The 17,722-nt window shown below is 32.3% G+C and overlaps 1 protein-coding gene across 2 annotated transcripts in view; it reads left to right on the top strand.

The window, feature by feature from the left end:
* Positions 1–17,722, top strand: part of Ret (Ret oncogene) — a 39,760-nt gene that overhangs the window by 4,997 nt on the left and 17,041 nt on the right. The window contains exon 2 of one of the 2 annotated variants that reach the window (XM_036366975.2): positions 3,293–4,099. In XM_036366975.2, coding sequence (XP_036222868.2) covers positions 3,985–4,099 — 115 coding nt within the window. In that variant the 5' untranslated portion in view covers positions 3,293–3,984. Of the gene's footprint in view, positions 1–3,241; positions 4,100–17,722 lie in introns of both variants that reach the window. The other variant, XM_036366974.2, reaches the window with a different exon arrangement.

The following is a 17,722-nucleotide window of genomic DNA, read 5'->3' as shown; positions in this document are numbered from 1 at the left end:
TGACTTTTGAAGCTGTTCTCGTACTTTATTTTAGTGGTGAAGCATTTCTTTAAGCTCTAGAAAACGAGCATACTTCAAAAACAAAATTATAATCCCTTAAGGCGATTTTACTCTTTGCTACTTGACTTTTTTGTCCACAAAACTTACATTTGAGTATGTAAAAGTGATTCTTAGCACGAGTCATAACTTGATTGAATGATTGGTAATTATTGAGTTACTTGTCAATAGTAAGATACGTATAATCTCTATACAAGTAGGTCGATGTATACATATGTACATATGTAAATATATATATATTCGTGTTTGTGAGTGGGTAAAAAGTCTATATCAGATTTTAGCATGTATATTAGGGTGGGTTAAAAAAACTAATTTTTTTTCGCTTAGTAAGAGATCACTTGTAGAGCATTTTCCGTAACCCTAAACGTTTAAAAGTTATTAAATATTAAAGTTATAATTTTATTTTAAGGCAAATTTTTTTTCATATGAATTTTATAACTCAATGAAAAAAAAATATTATAAATCGTAAAACTCATAGTTTTGTAGGAAATTTACTGCCCTACAAAAATGGTCTATAATAATTTTTCGATTAAGTTCAGCCTTTACGAGATATTCATAATCAAAAATCAATGCAAAACAATAAATATGTGTATATATATATTTTTTTTTAAATTATAAGCGGCCATTTTTGTAAAGCATTTAATTTCCTACAAAGCTATCAGCTTTCCGATACATAATTATTTTTTCCCCATTTTATGATATAATAAAAATAAAAAATGTTACCTTAAAATAATAATGTAGAGCATTCAATTTTCTAAAAAATCTTTGAAATAAAATATTTTTTCAAGTAGTTGGAAGCGAGATTTGTATTTTTCAATCTGATAATACGGAAAAAGAAAACTAAAAGGCGGAGGACCTTCCCGTTACAATTGAAAGTTCATATTTTGAGAGACTTTCTTAGATATGTCTAACAACCTATTTTTCAGAGCACCAAGCAAAAAAAAAAAATTCTTCTTTTTTGCCCACCCTAATGTGTATAAAATTTTTGTGTATTCAAATATATATTTTTGCACATTATTTTATTGTATAACATATAAATTTAAGTGTGATTTTGGAAAATATGAATAACAATATTTCTACCAATCTAATTCTTATAAATTTGTTCAAATATTCAAAAAGAGCAAGAAATATTTTTTTTACAATTATAATTAAGTTAGCTAGTAAGAAATCCAGCAAAATGTCAGAACAAAAATATGCACGATGAAGGCGCCACGGATAAAGCAAAGATCTGATAAAATTTTTTGATTTCACTTGTTTTAGGCACAAAATTACAATAAATTAAATATATAGAACGATTTCAGGTTCTTTATTTCAGGTAACAAATAACACCAATGTGTATAGAATAACCTGAGACACGGAAATTATTTTATTCATCGTAAGAATTAGTATTATCTATGACTGAAAATAGCCCGGTTATAAATATGTTACGGATTATCCGTCGACACGAATACCGTTCCGGTAATGTGGACATACAATTAATTTTTATTTGCGCATTTATTCGGAGGTCCATATATAAGGGAGATGCTGTGAATCTTCACTACGTCTGTTCAAGTTTCATTAATTCCTATATAGTATGTCTAAACATTATAAGTACATATATTCGAACAAGCTTATTTTTGTTTAGGTCTACCGAATAATGAGGTATTAAATTTATCCGGATATTTGAATTTGGCACTTGATCAAAATCTTAATAGATAAGAATCAGGACTGTGAAATGCATTAAGTTTGGTTACTGTTTATAATATTCTATATACATAAGTTATCTACTGAAAAGTCTTGACATTCAATAGGGTATATTATTTCATCACTTGCGTAGATATGTCTATTGTCATTTATATACAAGTATGTAAATACATCTTATATTATATACAACAACATATTCACAAACCCTTCTTGAGTGGCCTTTCAAATTAATTGAACACTACAAAATAATATGACAGAGTCGGCGAAAGTTCACAGCGCGGCAAATTTTTCGTGTTTTTTGTTTTTTTTTTGTCTTATTTACTCTTATTATTTACTTTGCTCTATGTGTCTTTGTGCGATTGCAATCTACGCTAGAATTAATGATTGTACAGGGACAATATGTTGTAATCTTTTCTATGCAATTTAATTGTTTTTGTTGTTTTTCTTTTCGGAATCATTTCATCGAGTCTTAAGTGCTAATGCAATTTAATTGAACAGCTCGTTTGTTAAATATATTTAAATAAAGATTGTCTGCAAATTGTGTTGGTCTTCTTTTGAGTATTTACAAGATGTTTATGTTTTATTCTCTTTGGTTTTCGATATAGTTTTTAGTTGTAATAATATAGTTTTGCAAAGAAAGTTACAAAAACATATTTTTCGTACAGAAAATTTATTTCTTTTGACTTTATTCAGTTTTTAATAAATTAATAAATTAATCAATATAAAAATATATTTATACTCTGAACAGTTTATATTAAGTTTGCCACGAAGTTTGTAACACCCAGAAGGAAACGTCGGAGACCCTATAAAATACTTGTATATACATAACTGTTCAGCATGATGAGTTGAGTTGATTATGTCTGTCCGTCTGTCTGTATATATACGAACTAGCCCTCAGTTTTTAAGCTGTCGATCTGAAATTTTGCACCTGTTCTTTCCTCACTAAGCAGCTGCCCATTTGTCGGAACTGAGCAATCGGAATCAAGTGCTTGTATCAGAAACTTATTTATGACGTAATATCTTCACGAAATTAGGCATGAGTTATTTCCTAATGCAGCAATGTAATCTTCGAAGAAATTGTTCAGATCAGATCACTGTAGCACATAGCTGCCATACAAACTGAACGATCGCAATCAAGTTCTTCTTTGGAAAACTCTTTTTAATTTGACAAGGTATCTTCACGAAATGTGGCATGGGTTATTATTGAAGCCAACAATGCAATCTCCGAAGAAATTGCATAGATCGGATGACTATAGCATATAGCTGCCATGTTAATTGAACGATCGGAATAAAGTGCTTGTAAGTGCTAATATCTTCCCGGAATCTTTGTGTTTGTGAATGGTATTATCTTCGGTGCAACCGAAGTTAACATTTTTTATTGTTTTGTTTTCTGTTAGGAAAGTGTAAAAATTTTGCTTTCTTTCCCTCTTGTTTTACCCATTGGATGTGCTTTATTGAAAACTTGAATAATACATACATATGTATACACTTAATTTATCAGCTGCACTATGTAAGCAAACAAACAATTACAATAACTACCAACCTACACCAGAAGGTACATAACCTTCTGGAAACTTTGCAGTGCTCTGAATGAATTTTGACAACTTGAGAACAGAGCTGAGGAAGTGATAAGTGAGCGCGTGAATAATAATAACAGAAGATTGGAGAGCAATTCGAAAGACAATTAAAACTAATAGAAAGCAAATAACAACAAAAAGTGACACACACCAATACTTGTACTTATGGATGTACATATGTGTGCATAAAACATGTTCACTTGTAATTGGAATGTAAACAAATTAACAATCGACACACACAAGAAAAGCAAGTGCAAAAAAAATAAATAACAGTAACTCTAAATAACTACATGAGAGCAATAATGTGCGGCACTTAAAAACCAATAAGTCAGTTAAGAAAACACAAACAAAAACATAATAAATATATACAAATAAACAAAACAATCAACAAGCAAACATTATTAATATACAATTACAACAACTATACATTCCTCTTATGTGCCATGTGCAGATGTGTAGAAGTAGCGGTGTAAAGCACTATTCACTGCTCCGAAGTCATAGTGCGGCATAGTTGACAAAGTGACAGTGACAATAAGTGATAAGCAAAGAACGGAAAGAGCAAAACAACACAGCGGTAAACATACCTTTTGCGACCCTGCAGTGCTGCGGGCACACATACACTTACTCAGTTATACATACATACATACATCCAATACAACCGTCCAACATGCCGGTTCCTGTGAATTACCGTTGCAGATTATGCGCCGACAGTCTAATTGCGGTTATTGTTGTTCTACGGCTGCTGCTCTTCCTGACTCGTGTCGGTCATAGCACCTGTCAAGGTGAGTATTTGTTGTTGTTACAATAATACATACATAAAAATATGCGACGAGTAGAAAAATGCTGTATACATATTAGTTTACAAGACGGTAGGAAGACGATTGTGTGTAATTGCGTGCTGGTATTTATTTGTAAATATGTAGTTGAATACATACATACATATGTATACATTTATGAGCATGTGTCATTTTATGATTCTGTTGTCAATCATGATATATTATCACAATATTCAGATACAGGTAATCCATAAATACATATTTATATATAATTGAGTAGTGAACATACATATTAATATGTACATATGTAAGAAGATTATGTGAGTTCAAAACAATTTATTAATAAAAACCACTTGCAGAATGCACATTTCATCTATAACCAAAGAATTAATTTTATTATTTACCATTTAATGATTGATATTGTTAACTTCGACTGCACCAAAGCTATAATAACCTTTACAAGTGCATTTCCTATAACATAAAAAGGGTATAAATAGATGTTTATCTCTGATTTTGATTGATCAGTTTGTATGACAGCCAAATGCTACAGTGATCTGTTCTGAACAATTTGCTTGGAGATTGTAGCATTGTCCTGGAGAATAATTCATGCCAAATTTCGTCAAGATACATATCTTGTCAAATAAAAAGTCTCTCAGAGTAGGACTTGATTTTGATCGATCAGCTTGTATGGCAATTATGTATATGCCATAGTGGTCCGATATCGGCAGTTTCAGTAAAAGAGAAGCTTTTTGGGGAAAAAATGACGTGTGCAAAATTTCATACCGATATCTCGAAAACTGAGGGACTAGTTTGCTTTTATACAGACCGGCAGATGGGCATAGATAAATTAATATACCCTGTTCAGAGTATAAACATTTGTTGAGCCAAATGGTAACCCAAGCAGACGTAAGCGCTTTATATATTATATTAACTTCTCAGCATTGTTCTAAAATTCAATAGTATGAATAAACTTTTTTTATACTCTTCAGAAGGGTTGTCAAGAGGAGGTGTGAGCATGCAGTATAGCTTTTTTAACAGCATTGTGTATTTCCTAAATAGAAAATGAATGGATTTCTACATTATCTTGTCTATTTTATTATTCCAATTCTCATGTTTTTTTCATGTTATCTCAAATACTGGTTCACAACTCTAACCTCACTTATCATGGCACTATATTCAAAAATATGTTGCTGTTGTTGTTGTAGAGGTTATCTATTCTCCGCTTGTGTTATAAGGTTCGGGTTGGTTGTCAACGAAGTCAGCTAACGATAACAGGTCGAACCATATGAAGAGAGGTGTTAGATGAGTGGGGTTCACTGGGCATGGAAAGAGGTGGTTAGAGTTATGTTGGGACTCATTGCACGCTTATATTATATTTGGTATGTCGGGGTTGATTCTGGATAAGTAGGAGTTTAGCCTATTCCGAACATGACCTAACAAAGCCCATTAGCTCATACCGGGTAGCCGCCAATTGCAGATGCGTGAGATATCTACTCGTAGGACAGTAGGTGTCTCAAAAGCTCCGCACAACAATCAGAGACCACTTCCTTGACGTGTTTGACTCAGTTTAAGAAATCCCTAGTAGTTGCTGCGGCGTTTCGGGACGTCGAGAAAACATGGATTTAAGAGACCAACGAACAGTTGATATAGTGAATTTTATCAGATGAACCTGCTTCGAAAAAGGCTATCGGACGGAAAGGAGATGATGACCGTTTTCTGGAATTCACAATGAACACTATACCGACCTATTATGGAGATTTGATAACGGATTGCAAAACTGTGCCCAACCAGAACGCTTATGACCGGGATTAAGGTAATGGACGTGGCTATAGATTCCTCTTAGAACTTTTGATCGATTATGAGAGTAGTGCGCGCTAGATTGAGGTATTAAACTATTCTACTACTATCCTAGTGTATTTTACCTTCCCATCGCTTATGAAATCTAACATTCTTATGTTCGTAACAGAAAAAACAATAACAAAATACATATCATAGTTATGTTTCTTAGTAATTTTTTAACTTTATATACACAAATATATGAAATAATAAAAAACTATTTTTCAAGGTGTGTACAACACCACTTACACTGAAATATTTTAAATGACGTGTAATCATCATCAGCTTGATATCAGCTACGTCATAGGCGTGTGCAACTTAGTATCTTCACATCTGGTCTGAGGGACATTTTTGTAAGGCGACATTGCTATGAAATTTAGTTGCAGTGCATGCCAGTAAACTGGCATATGAAGAAAGTGTATCTTCTGCATGTCACTTACTTCTAACAATTCACACACATACATATGTGGGGATGTCTACATTTGCATGAGATACCTTGTGTTTGTATATTATGGTTGAGTTTATTTATCTAGTTTTGGCTTTTTTGTAGTTTTTTTGTTGCACACACCCTCTGGCGTATTCAATTTCACGATTCTATTAGGGGTTGTCCATCTGCGCTTTTGATGAAAGGTCAGTCATAGAATTACAAAAAATGAAATAATAAGCAAAACCAAACAAAATAAAACTCACGTAAACTCAAGCGTTAGAAACGTGAACAATGAAGCCGTCGACAAGTGATAAATTTGTTCTTCTCTTCATGCGCATATTGCTCACTCAAAATATAATTGCACGTAACCTTCGAAAAAATCCTCAATTTTTCGTTCCAGCTGACTTTTAGCTTAGAAAAGTGCCCAATACAATACTAAACCTACACTTTCGATCTGTTAAAAAAAATTGGACTAAAATTTCATTAAACGGTTTGCGTTTCGGTGCCTTTAGAGAATTTTACATTAGGGCCTTAATTGTCTGCGCCAATAATTTTCCTTTAAGATTCGTCAATATGAAATGGGCACAGGAAGCACAGAATATTTTTTTCAAGTTCCCTTCGACGGTCTGTAAAAAAAAACTCAGGCCTGTACGAGCTTCAATTTAAAATCTACCATATCTTCAATGTTAAATGTATGGGTACAATTTCTCTCTCTATTTTGATGTCAACAGATAATAATTATTAAATTATAATTGTTAAGAGTTGATTAGTTGCCCGAGTAGTTTGGATTTCGTTTTAGCATTTCCCAATAATTTAGAATTTTGCTTCGAGTGTGAGCTACTTTATTATATTAATTATTGAACTCAATAATAAAATAAGAAAATAAATTTTAAACGAAAATTGTTTTGACAAAATGTATGTAGCTCTTGGCGTCTGTTTACTGCTGGCGGAACAAGTATTCGCAGTTATGTGGATAGATCTATTGGTAATGCTTAGAAAGACTAAGCTCATCATAATACGTAAAATATTAAGAGATTTTTACACTGCTTTTACAGTTTAAAAATTAAATTAAATCTGCTATGAAGTTTAAGCTTCATTCTTCCTTCTCTAATATCAACCAACGGTTTATATATGAATATATCTATCAACTTGGTAGAATATAGAATGGCAAATCATTACTAGGCTACTGCAGAAACATGGTTGTGACAACGATAACCGAACTAATAATTCAATTGCGTACGGCTGCTGAAATAAAACTCAGTCGTACTTGTGCTGGATATCATAACATATTTTGCTTTGCGGATGGCTACTGAAGACAATATACTTAAAAACACAGATAACAATCCTACGTATATAATATTATTTAAAAAAATCACAAAGTATTTAAAGACCAACGATTTTTTAAGAGATAAGTTTTGGTAAATTATTAAATTCGATATTTCATATTGTAGATATTTGTATTCAAACTCCAAACCTGGTAAAATACTGGTTTTGACATCTCTGTATGGAGTGGTAGAAATAGATAATTAACAAAAAATGACCACTGGAAATTCAAACGCTTATGATTGGAATCCAATAGACATTCATAATAAGAATTTTGGTATACACCACTATACTAGCGCTTTTATATGGGTGCATACACAGTATGAGTATTATTCTTTCTAGTAAAGATTCAAGATCAAAACAACCAATCAAAGTATGATTATGTTTTGATTAACTATTCCTTGAGTACATTAGGGTCGTCTGCGGTAAGATCTAAAGTTTTGTGCAGATGAAGTACTAATAAATACATTTCCGTAGTAGATCTTGTGTTATGAAGCTTTTTATGAATCTTTGATGAACGCCGACCATTTTCTGATACTTTAATATAAAACAAAATACTAATTCCTCTAAAATATAAAATTTTCGCACATTTCATTTTATCGAACTCTAAGTTGAATACCCTACAAAAACGAAATGTATGCAAACGGAAAGCGAGCACACGAAATATGTAATTAAATTTTTTTTTTTTTGTTTATCGGTTCACATCAATGTGAACCCAAAGTCAAGTTAACCTTTTGACATAACGGCAAACAACAATTGATTGATTTTTGAATTACAAAAACAAATTGGCAATCAATTTAATTTTGCCATGAGTGTAAAACATAAATATGTATGTATGTATGTGTGTACATAAGCAAGATTATGGGCACGTCGGCCGCTTGACGTTCACTTTTTTTGTTTTCCAAATTTTTTCGGACTACAATTAAAGGTCTTTGGTGATTTGCGTTGAAGAACAAAGAAAATAAAGAAATTAATTAAAATTGTAATGATGGATATGCTATTGAAAAAAATGAACAATAAATACTTAGCAAAACAACAAAAACAAATAGTATAGAATAATGCAAACAGCTGCAAATTTAATTCATTCGTCATTATTTATTTGGCAATAGTGGAGGCGTTCGCCAGAGTGGTGATTACCACGACGATTAATTGGCAGCTTGTTTACCTATATATTTATACAAATACATACAAACATACACATTGCATATGAGTGCTTTAGTGTGCACGCGACTTGTAGGTGTGTAATGTAGTTACTGTGCGAGCAATCAACTGCATTTGCGTTTTCCCAACTAATCCTTAGCGCTAATATCAATGCTCTTTCAAGCGTGATAAGATAATATTTCGACTTATGTATTATAAGTATATACATATGTGCCTACATATATATGTGTATAATATACTATATACATATGAGTCCCTTTTTATACCTTGTACCCCAAAATATGAAAGAGCAAATATTTATAATTGAAAAGGCCATATATACATATATATTTAAATATATAGATATGTACGACACACCTGTCCCATCACTGTAATCGATTATTGTTAATTATTCATATAGGTATTTATAATAAATATTATAATAAAATTCAAATAAGGTAAACTTTGTGTCAAAATGATAAAAAACCAAAAAAAAGGATTGATATCACTAATTTTGGTACAGAATCACTTAATTTTATTGATATACATACATATCTAACATGGTGTCCGATGTGTAGCACATAAAGTCTACCAGGAAGATAAAATTGCATATTCGGTATATGAATACGAGGGGATGGCCGGAACCAGTTTCCTGTTATTTTGATACCTAACTACTAACTTTTCAAAGCTGTATCACAAGAATGCGCCAACTTTCACCGGGGAGATAAACTATTTGACTTTTAAAGAGCCGATAAATTTAAGGGATTTCGATATACGCAAAATTTGGGCGCTAGCGACTATTTCCTCTTTCCCAGATTCAAAAAATTGCTCTTTGAAAAAGATTTGACTCACCTATTTTAAAGACTTAGAAGTTACACCTTCTAACTAACTACATATCTATCTCGTTTAACGTAGGTGTGCCCGTATTTGGCATATAGAAAGAGGTTAAGAATGGATAAGAATAATATTCCAAACCTAGAATATTATTACTTTATGATTCAATTTCTGAAAATCTTGTTTACATCCGCTGAATTGACGCGATAGACGTGGTTGTGTTGAATTAAAGGTGATGCCATTATAATCTGAGGATCGAACTAAGTAAATATTGGATTTTGCTGTCGAAGTAAGACGAAGGAAATGGTGGCCAGTATATTCGGTATTAATGGAAATATGGCTTTGAGAACAATTCATTTAGCTATTTGTAAAATTTGATAAAATTATCGTCTTAAATTTTGAGATATAAAATCGTTATGTCAGAAATATAAAAAGTAATCCTTGAACAGGTTTTCCACGAAGTTTGTAAAACTCAAAGGAAACGTCGGATATGCTATAAAGTGCAGATATAAAGGATCAGGGGCATGAGCTGAATCGATTTGGTCCGTCTGTCTGTATACGCACGAACTAGTCGCTCAGTTTTTGAAATATCGATCTTAAATTTTGCCCACGTCCTTTTCCCCTCAACTGCTCATTTGTCCGAATCGTCAATATCGGCGCACTATATAATATAGCTACCATATAAACTGACTGATCAAAATCAAGTTTTTGTATGAAAAACTTGTATAATTAACAAGATATCTTCATGAAATTTGGCAGAGATGTTTGTCCGAAGCAAGACTACAATCTCCGAAAATATTGTTCAGGTGGAACCACAGTAAAAACTGACCGATCTAATTCATATAATAATATTATATTAGCTTCGACACAACGTAGCCTTCATGTATATAAAGAGTTCTCATACTAAAAATTAGTACCACAAAGAGAAAGGAAACCAATAAAAAATGATTGGCGGCAAAGTTGCATGGTCAAAGAGCTCAACAAAATAAGTCAATGAAAAAAGTAAAATATTTATGACGTTTCTTATGCATACAATGAACATCAAGTTTATGCACACCAATACATTTATAGTTACATGCTCTTTATTTTTAACCAGCACTCATAAAATAGTCTATATGTTTGCCCTTAACAAAATTCAATTATTATTATTTCGCTTGACATTCACCGCAAGTGCCGCACGTTGCAAACGATGCATAACGCGGCAACAACACTAACGGTCTTTGTTTACACTGCAGCGAAATCAAAAATGTGTAAAAGTAAAAGAAAAACGAAAACAAAATACAATCGATTGACACTAGCCAAGTCATATCCTCACACTCCCATTTCTATGTACATACATATACACAGACATATTTACATTTATTAGGCTGTGCGGCGTGTGGTACGACAACAATCAGCGCCAATGACGACGCTTGCTTGTCTGCAACATATTGTCGACGCGTCGACATTGCACACTAACACACATACAACAACAACAACGGCATGTATGCACAACAACATTGTCCTTTGATTGTACTTCATTCTTTACCTTCAAATAATATTTGCCTAGGCAGTATGCAGTGTCTGTTGGTCCTTATCCCCTCCCGGCAAACGGATGTACATTGACTGTCCTGTCTAACGGTGTTTAAACGGAGTTGTTGATTTTAGTTGGTACATACATACATAGGTTGCCGTTGGCGTTGCACATTGCACATTTTTGTTGTGTGTGTATGACTTGTGGGAATTTTATGTTTATCACTTTATTATGTAATAATTGTTTACAATTGGTTAAACGGCTACAACATGTTAGGCGTTGCATAATTAAAATGCAAATGAAGCAAAAAGAAAGAGAATGCATTGCATTTGAGAGAGATGTCTGTGGTGAGCTGAGAATAATTTCTGCAGAAGCTTTAAGTTAGAGAACGCAATTAGATTTCAGGCAACAAAATTAATGTACCATTAACATATGTACGAGTAATTTAAAGATACTTATATATACAAACGTAATTTAATCTTGCGCTCTCCAAATTCCGCATGATTTATAGGCTTCTTTTGATTGGAAAAACAAGATCAAAGGCAATTTATTGGTGATAAAATTTAAGATTGGAAAGTTATAACCAATTGAGGTACATAAATTTGAGATATCTACATACATACACATATACATTTGATTGTAAGAGATAAAAAAGATTACACAGCTAATAAATTCGTTACGATATGTACCGTTAAGTGACTGTGCGTTGAAAAATTTAAGCTTGATGAAAGATGTGGTAGAAATCGTACTTTTACGGGAGCGATCGTTAAATTTTTCGGGATGGAACAAAAAAATGTTACACTTCTCTAGACTTGTATAGTACTGTGAATGGATGCTGAACGCTATTAGAAATAAGTTACAATATTTCATTTTAGTAATATCGCGGTCTGAATTAGAATTCAGTGCTCACTAATTGAAACTAATGGTTGTACTAAAAACTAACTTCAAATTAAGGAATAGAAAATGCGACTGCTCTCCGATCTTAGAGATGTAGTCCCGAGAATTCTCGTTTGGAATAAAATTCGTAAATAAGAATAATATATATACTTATAGAGTGATCTCTATACGATTTTCGTAGCATGGTGATAACGAAAGGAACTGCTCTAGAATTTGTTAGGGTTATGGTTAACTGTAAGAGAGTATACGAGAATTGTGATAAGGCTTTGAATTAATTGAAATTTAATTTTTTTTTTGGATTTAATATCGTATGTTAAATTTGTAGATAAATAAAAGGCTTAATATGCAATAGGCTTACTAAGCGTATTGTTCAATTTTAGTTAAGAAATTCGCTAATTGTTTATTTCCAACTTCGGCAACGGTTATTACGAATTTTTAAGTCCCGACAGCTTAGTCGCAATCACTAGTCTCATTATCCTAAATTTTGAACCTCCCACGGGAATTACAACAGGCAAGTCAGTTCTATACCCAAATATTTGAATGGTATTTTTTGTTTTTATAGTTTATTTTACCTAAAAGAGGGATTTGTTTATATATATATATATTATACATATGTATAAACAGAGATATTTCACGTCAATATTTCCACCATAAATAACCAGATTTTGTATGCCAACTATTCAATCAGTTGCTTTGATATAGCCTAAAAAAGAGTTGAGAGGTCGTAAATATTTAACCTGCGCTTATCTATCAAAACTAATTGTTTTTTTTATACATAAATCAATCAAGTTTATTAGCAATTATGTAAACAAAATACTCATTAGCAACTACAAAGTATATCGTACAATTACATAGTACATACAAATAAATTAAAAAGGGTATACACACCCCTTTTGCTTACCAAAACATATGTATAAATTCAAATTATAGGCTGCCGTTATATATTGTATTTATACCCTGAACAGGGTATATTATGTTTGCCGAAGTGCACGAAGTTTGTAACACCCAGAAGGAAACGTCGTAGACCCTTTAAAATATTATATACATATATAATATAAATGATCAGCATGGTGAGCTAAGATGATTAAGCCACGTCCGTCTGTCTGTCCGTCCGTCTGTATATACGCGAACTAGTCTCTCAGTTTTTGAGACATCGATCTTAAATTTAGCATATAACCTTTTCTAACCAATAAGCTGCTCATTTGTCGGAATAGCCTTTATCGGACCACATAACATATATCTGCCATACAAACTGAACAACCGGAATCAAGTTCTTGTATGGAAAACTTTTTCATTTGACAGCATATCTTCACGAATTTTGTAACAGATCATTATCTAAGGCAATAATAGAATCTCCAAAGAGATTGTTGAGATCGAATCACTATAGCATATTGCTGTCATACAAGCTGCATGATCATAATCAAGTTCTTCTAAGGAACCTTTTGTATTTGTGAAGGGTATTTTAGCTTCGGTGCAACCGAAGTTAACGTTTTTTCTTGTTCTATATTTAGTATTTAGTGCAAATTCATAGACATTCATAAATTTTCGATAAATTTAACTACTGCCAATGCTATTTTTAAAATCCCACCAACGCATTTCAACTATGCTGGAAACAAAAAAAGAATTAGAAATTTCACAGTCAAAATAGTCTTTGATCTTCAATGTTGCTTGTGTTTATAATAAATTTCGAAATGGTTTTTGTGTTTGAAAATTAATAATGAAAGTGCGACCAACGTGCCACATGAAGCGTGCCACTAAATCAGAAAGTCTATAAAATTACACAGAATCGGAATATTTGACATTGTTGTTGGGCAAAAATTTGCAAAAATATCAAATATGAATATATACAATTTTTTTTATAGCTTAGTAAAAGCTAGGAAAAATTATGGCGAGCAATAAATACATTGTATTAAACTGTTGTGTGAATGCGAAATTGTAAGAAAAATTCTTTGCTCAGCAGCAGGCATGTTTATTTTGCACTAAACATTATGCATATGTGTGTATGTATGTTTCTGTGTATACATCAGAGCGGGTTAATTTACAGGGAGCCGGGAAATGATTTAAAGATCATTTTAAACAACTTTGCCTCAAAGAATATGGGCCTAAAACCGGATTCGAGCCTGCGATTTTTTAAGTTCAGTTTTTTTTCGGGATTATAAAAAATTCTTCGCCAGTTTTTCATATATCCGAATGAAATTTAAATTACCGAAAAAAAACTTCACTCAAAAAATCGCTAGCTCGAAAGCGGCTTTAGACCCATATTCTGTAAGGCAAAGATGTTTCGAATGATCTGTAGAACATTTCCCGCATACGTGATATTTTAGGACAAAAATCGAGCCGCTCTAATATACATATGTATGTACAGGCAGTCGATTGTTTATTGAAAAGTTTAATTTTAATGCAATTAATATGCAAATTGATACTAAATACACAATTAGTCTGCAATGTTTACAAACATTCATTCTGCTCAATAATAGTACCGTTATAACGCTTTTAATTAGCCCATAATCTAGTTGATGAACCACTATGCAACCACTATGCGCCAGCTGAATGACCTAATGATAGGTTGACTGGCTAATTGATATTAGAAGCGGCGAATAAACGTACATGTACATACTTGTATGTATGTAATACTAACACATAAATAAACAGAATTATGCATCCCTGCGCACATACACATACATTTGTGTGTACAAATATTGTATACACACCCAGTAGAAAATTTATGTATACTGATAAAAGTAGAACACGATAAAATAAGTTTAATAATTAAAATAGTTTAATAATTTCGCCACTCTACAAGGTTGGGGTAATAGAACAAGGAACTGGTATAAATGCTTAAGATTGGCATAAATAAATTTATATGATAAAATAAATCTAATAAGTTCACCACTCTACAAGGTTGGGGTAATAGAACAAGGAACTGGTATAAATTCTTAAGACTGGCATAAATAAATTTATATGATAAAATAAATCTAATAATTTCACCACTCTACAAGGTTTGTGTAACTGAACTGGTATAAATGCTTAAGACTGGTATAATTAAATATAGATTATAAAATAAATCTACTAATTTCACCACCCTAAAGGATATGAAAAATCGAACAAGGAACTGGTATAAATGCTTTAGATTGGCATAATTAAATATTGAAAAAATAACAAGCTTTTATAGCACTTAATGAAGTGTCTATACACTCTAGTCAATCTTTGGGTACTAAATGAGGCGACAAAGCAAAATACACAGGTTTATTCTTGGCACCGGAAGTATTATTTGGTGCACATCTTAATGTCATGAACATTAAATTTGTTAGGCAAACTTTTGGTTAGTATACTGTAGATTCGAATTCACTTAATTTGGTTGTATTATTTGTATAGAAAACATTGATTTGATTTAGACTATTTGCAATTTGAGCAAAATTCAGAAACATGCGGTTCCCAAAAAAAAGTATGGTGTTATCGAAAAATTATCGATAGTGAATAAAGTTGCCTATCACCGAACTAAATAGGTTGAGTGCACGAATTTACTTTCTTCAAATCTTTCGAATATATTTCTAGCACTGATAAACGTATTTGATGACCAACAACTATTTTTTGACTGTATAGAAGTGGAAGAATCCTCCAATTTATAGTTAAGATCAAGACGCATGCCACCATTAAAAATAGATCTTAAAAAATTGACAGAAAAAAAATTAGCTAATATAATCACAGGAATGGAAATGTTTCTTCTCCTGAATAGGCTACCAATATACCGAAAATTAATATTGGTTAAACTAGTAAATAAAAAGTCTTGCTACATTCTTTGAGACAACTGAAATTTTTTCGACTTTCCAAATTCATTTAAAGTTAATAAATCTCGAACTCAACTCGCTTATAGAGAAACTTTTTTGTTCAGTATAGTTTCGTTGTGCCCCTCTATCAAAAGCCCGAGTACGACGACTGGGGGGACAAGACTGTTCTAAAAATCATATTACCATCTGAATTTCAACATGGAATGATACAAGGCTGAACTCTTCCAAAACCTGCACAAGCAGTCAGAAAGCCTTAGCTTGAAATTGATTGTAAATTTAGGCATTTATTCGACAAGTTTGTATGAAAATATTTGGTAATCGGTAAGTTTGTAAAATTATTTATCAAAGCAAATTTTTCTCTAACTAGTGCTCTAACTGTCACATTCCTAGTTGTCATAGCTATTTTAATATTTTTTCATACCTATATCTAAATACTTATTAGTAAATTATTTTAAGTACCCATATACTCATACTAGGATAACTAGTAAGCACAAACAAATACATATATACATTTTAACTATGTCCATACATACATACCTACATACATATGTGCTTTCTAGTATGCGCCTGAATTTGCCAGGCGAAAACTAATTTGTTGCTTTTATTCCCACTAATGACAGTTTTAATAGTTAGAATGACATAACTGTCAACACAGCGTAAGCCAACAGCTGATACACTAATTAAAGGTAAGTAAACAACAACAAATGGGTGTGTTTATGCTTTTTTGTTATTTTGAGCACCCAATTGCAACATTTAACAACTTAAGAAGTTTCTAAATAGATGCGGAAAATTGATTTTTGGCTGCTGATAGCTAATTATATTAAAAACCCATTGAAGCTATAATACCCTTTACAGGTGCCTTTTTTTATAGCAATAACAGATCTTTATCTTTTTGATTTTGATCGGCCAGTTTGTATGGCTGTATGGCAACTATATGATATAGAGGTCCAATATCGGCAAATCCGACATATGAGCAGCTCCTTGGGGAGAAAAATACGTGTGCAAAAGGGTCAGATATTTATCTTAAAGCTGGGGGAATAGTGCGGGTATATGCAGAAGGAGGTGACTAATTGATTCAGCTCGTCACGCTGATCATTTATATAAACTTAATTAATATACCCTCTGCAGCGTTTAATTAAGAAAGACAAAAAAATACTGTAGTTTGTTTTACTTTGGCCTCTAAAATGTCAAACACTGTAACTTCAGCAATCAATAAAAAATCAAAATTGCAACCCTGCTGCTGTCACCTATTAAAACCTTGAAAATTTCACAATTTAGTGAAATGCTTTACATTTCTACTACAATTAAATAGCATCATTTGCTCAGCAATGACGATGATGACTCATTTTGGATTACGTTGAAAGTTTTCACTGTCACAGATCTGCAGACGCAATTCAATAAAAAAGGAAACTTTCACGCTTCACTAAATGTTTTTATTTTCATTTTCTTTTGCAACGATTAAATTGCGTTTTTGTTGTTGTTATGCTTTAGATTGTTTTCCTTTTCAGTTGTCTGCCAAAAACTGAGCGGCTGCCAAAAAAGTTGCAAGCGAAAGAGCAGCAAAAGCGATAAAAACGTAAAGACGTCTCGTGGTATTAATATGCATGTATGTGTATGTGTATGTATGCAATATAGTCAGCAGACAAATTTTGGATGCAGCAACTGTTGAATCACTGCCTGCTACATGCAGTATACAAGTATATACCATGTAGGTGGTTACATGCGAAAACAAAACGCAAATGTGAAACTTTGGAAAATCCGCTTGCAATGTCACTCATACCACCCGGTGTGCCATTCGATCAAAGTGACGTTTGCAGTGCGTACACACTTTGTTTGTGTTAGTTTGCTGTACATCCGTTGAAAATAAATAT

Source organism: Bactrocera oleae, chromosome 3 (genome assembly GCF_042242935.1).
Source record: "Bactrocera oleae isolate idBacOlea1 chromosome 3, idBacOlea1, whole genome shotgun sequence".
Lineage (NCBI taxonomy): Eukaryota > Metazoa > Arthropoda > Insecta > Diptera > Tephritidae > Bactrocera > Bactrocera oleae.
Note: the sequence above shows the minus strand (reverse complement) of the source record. Positions and strands in the feature narration are given on the sequence as shown.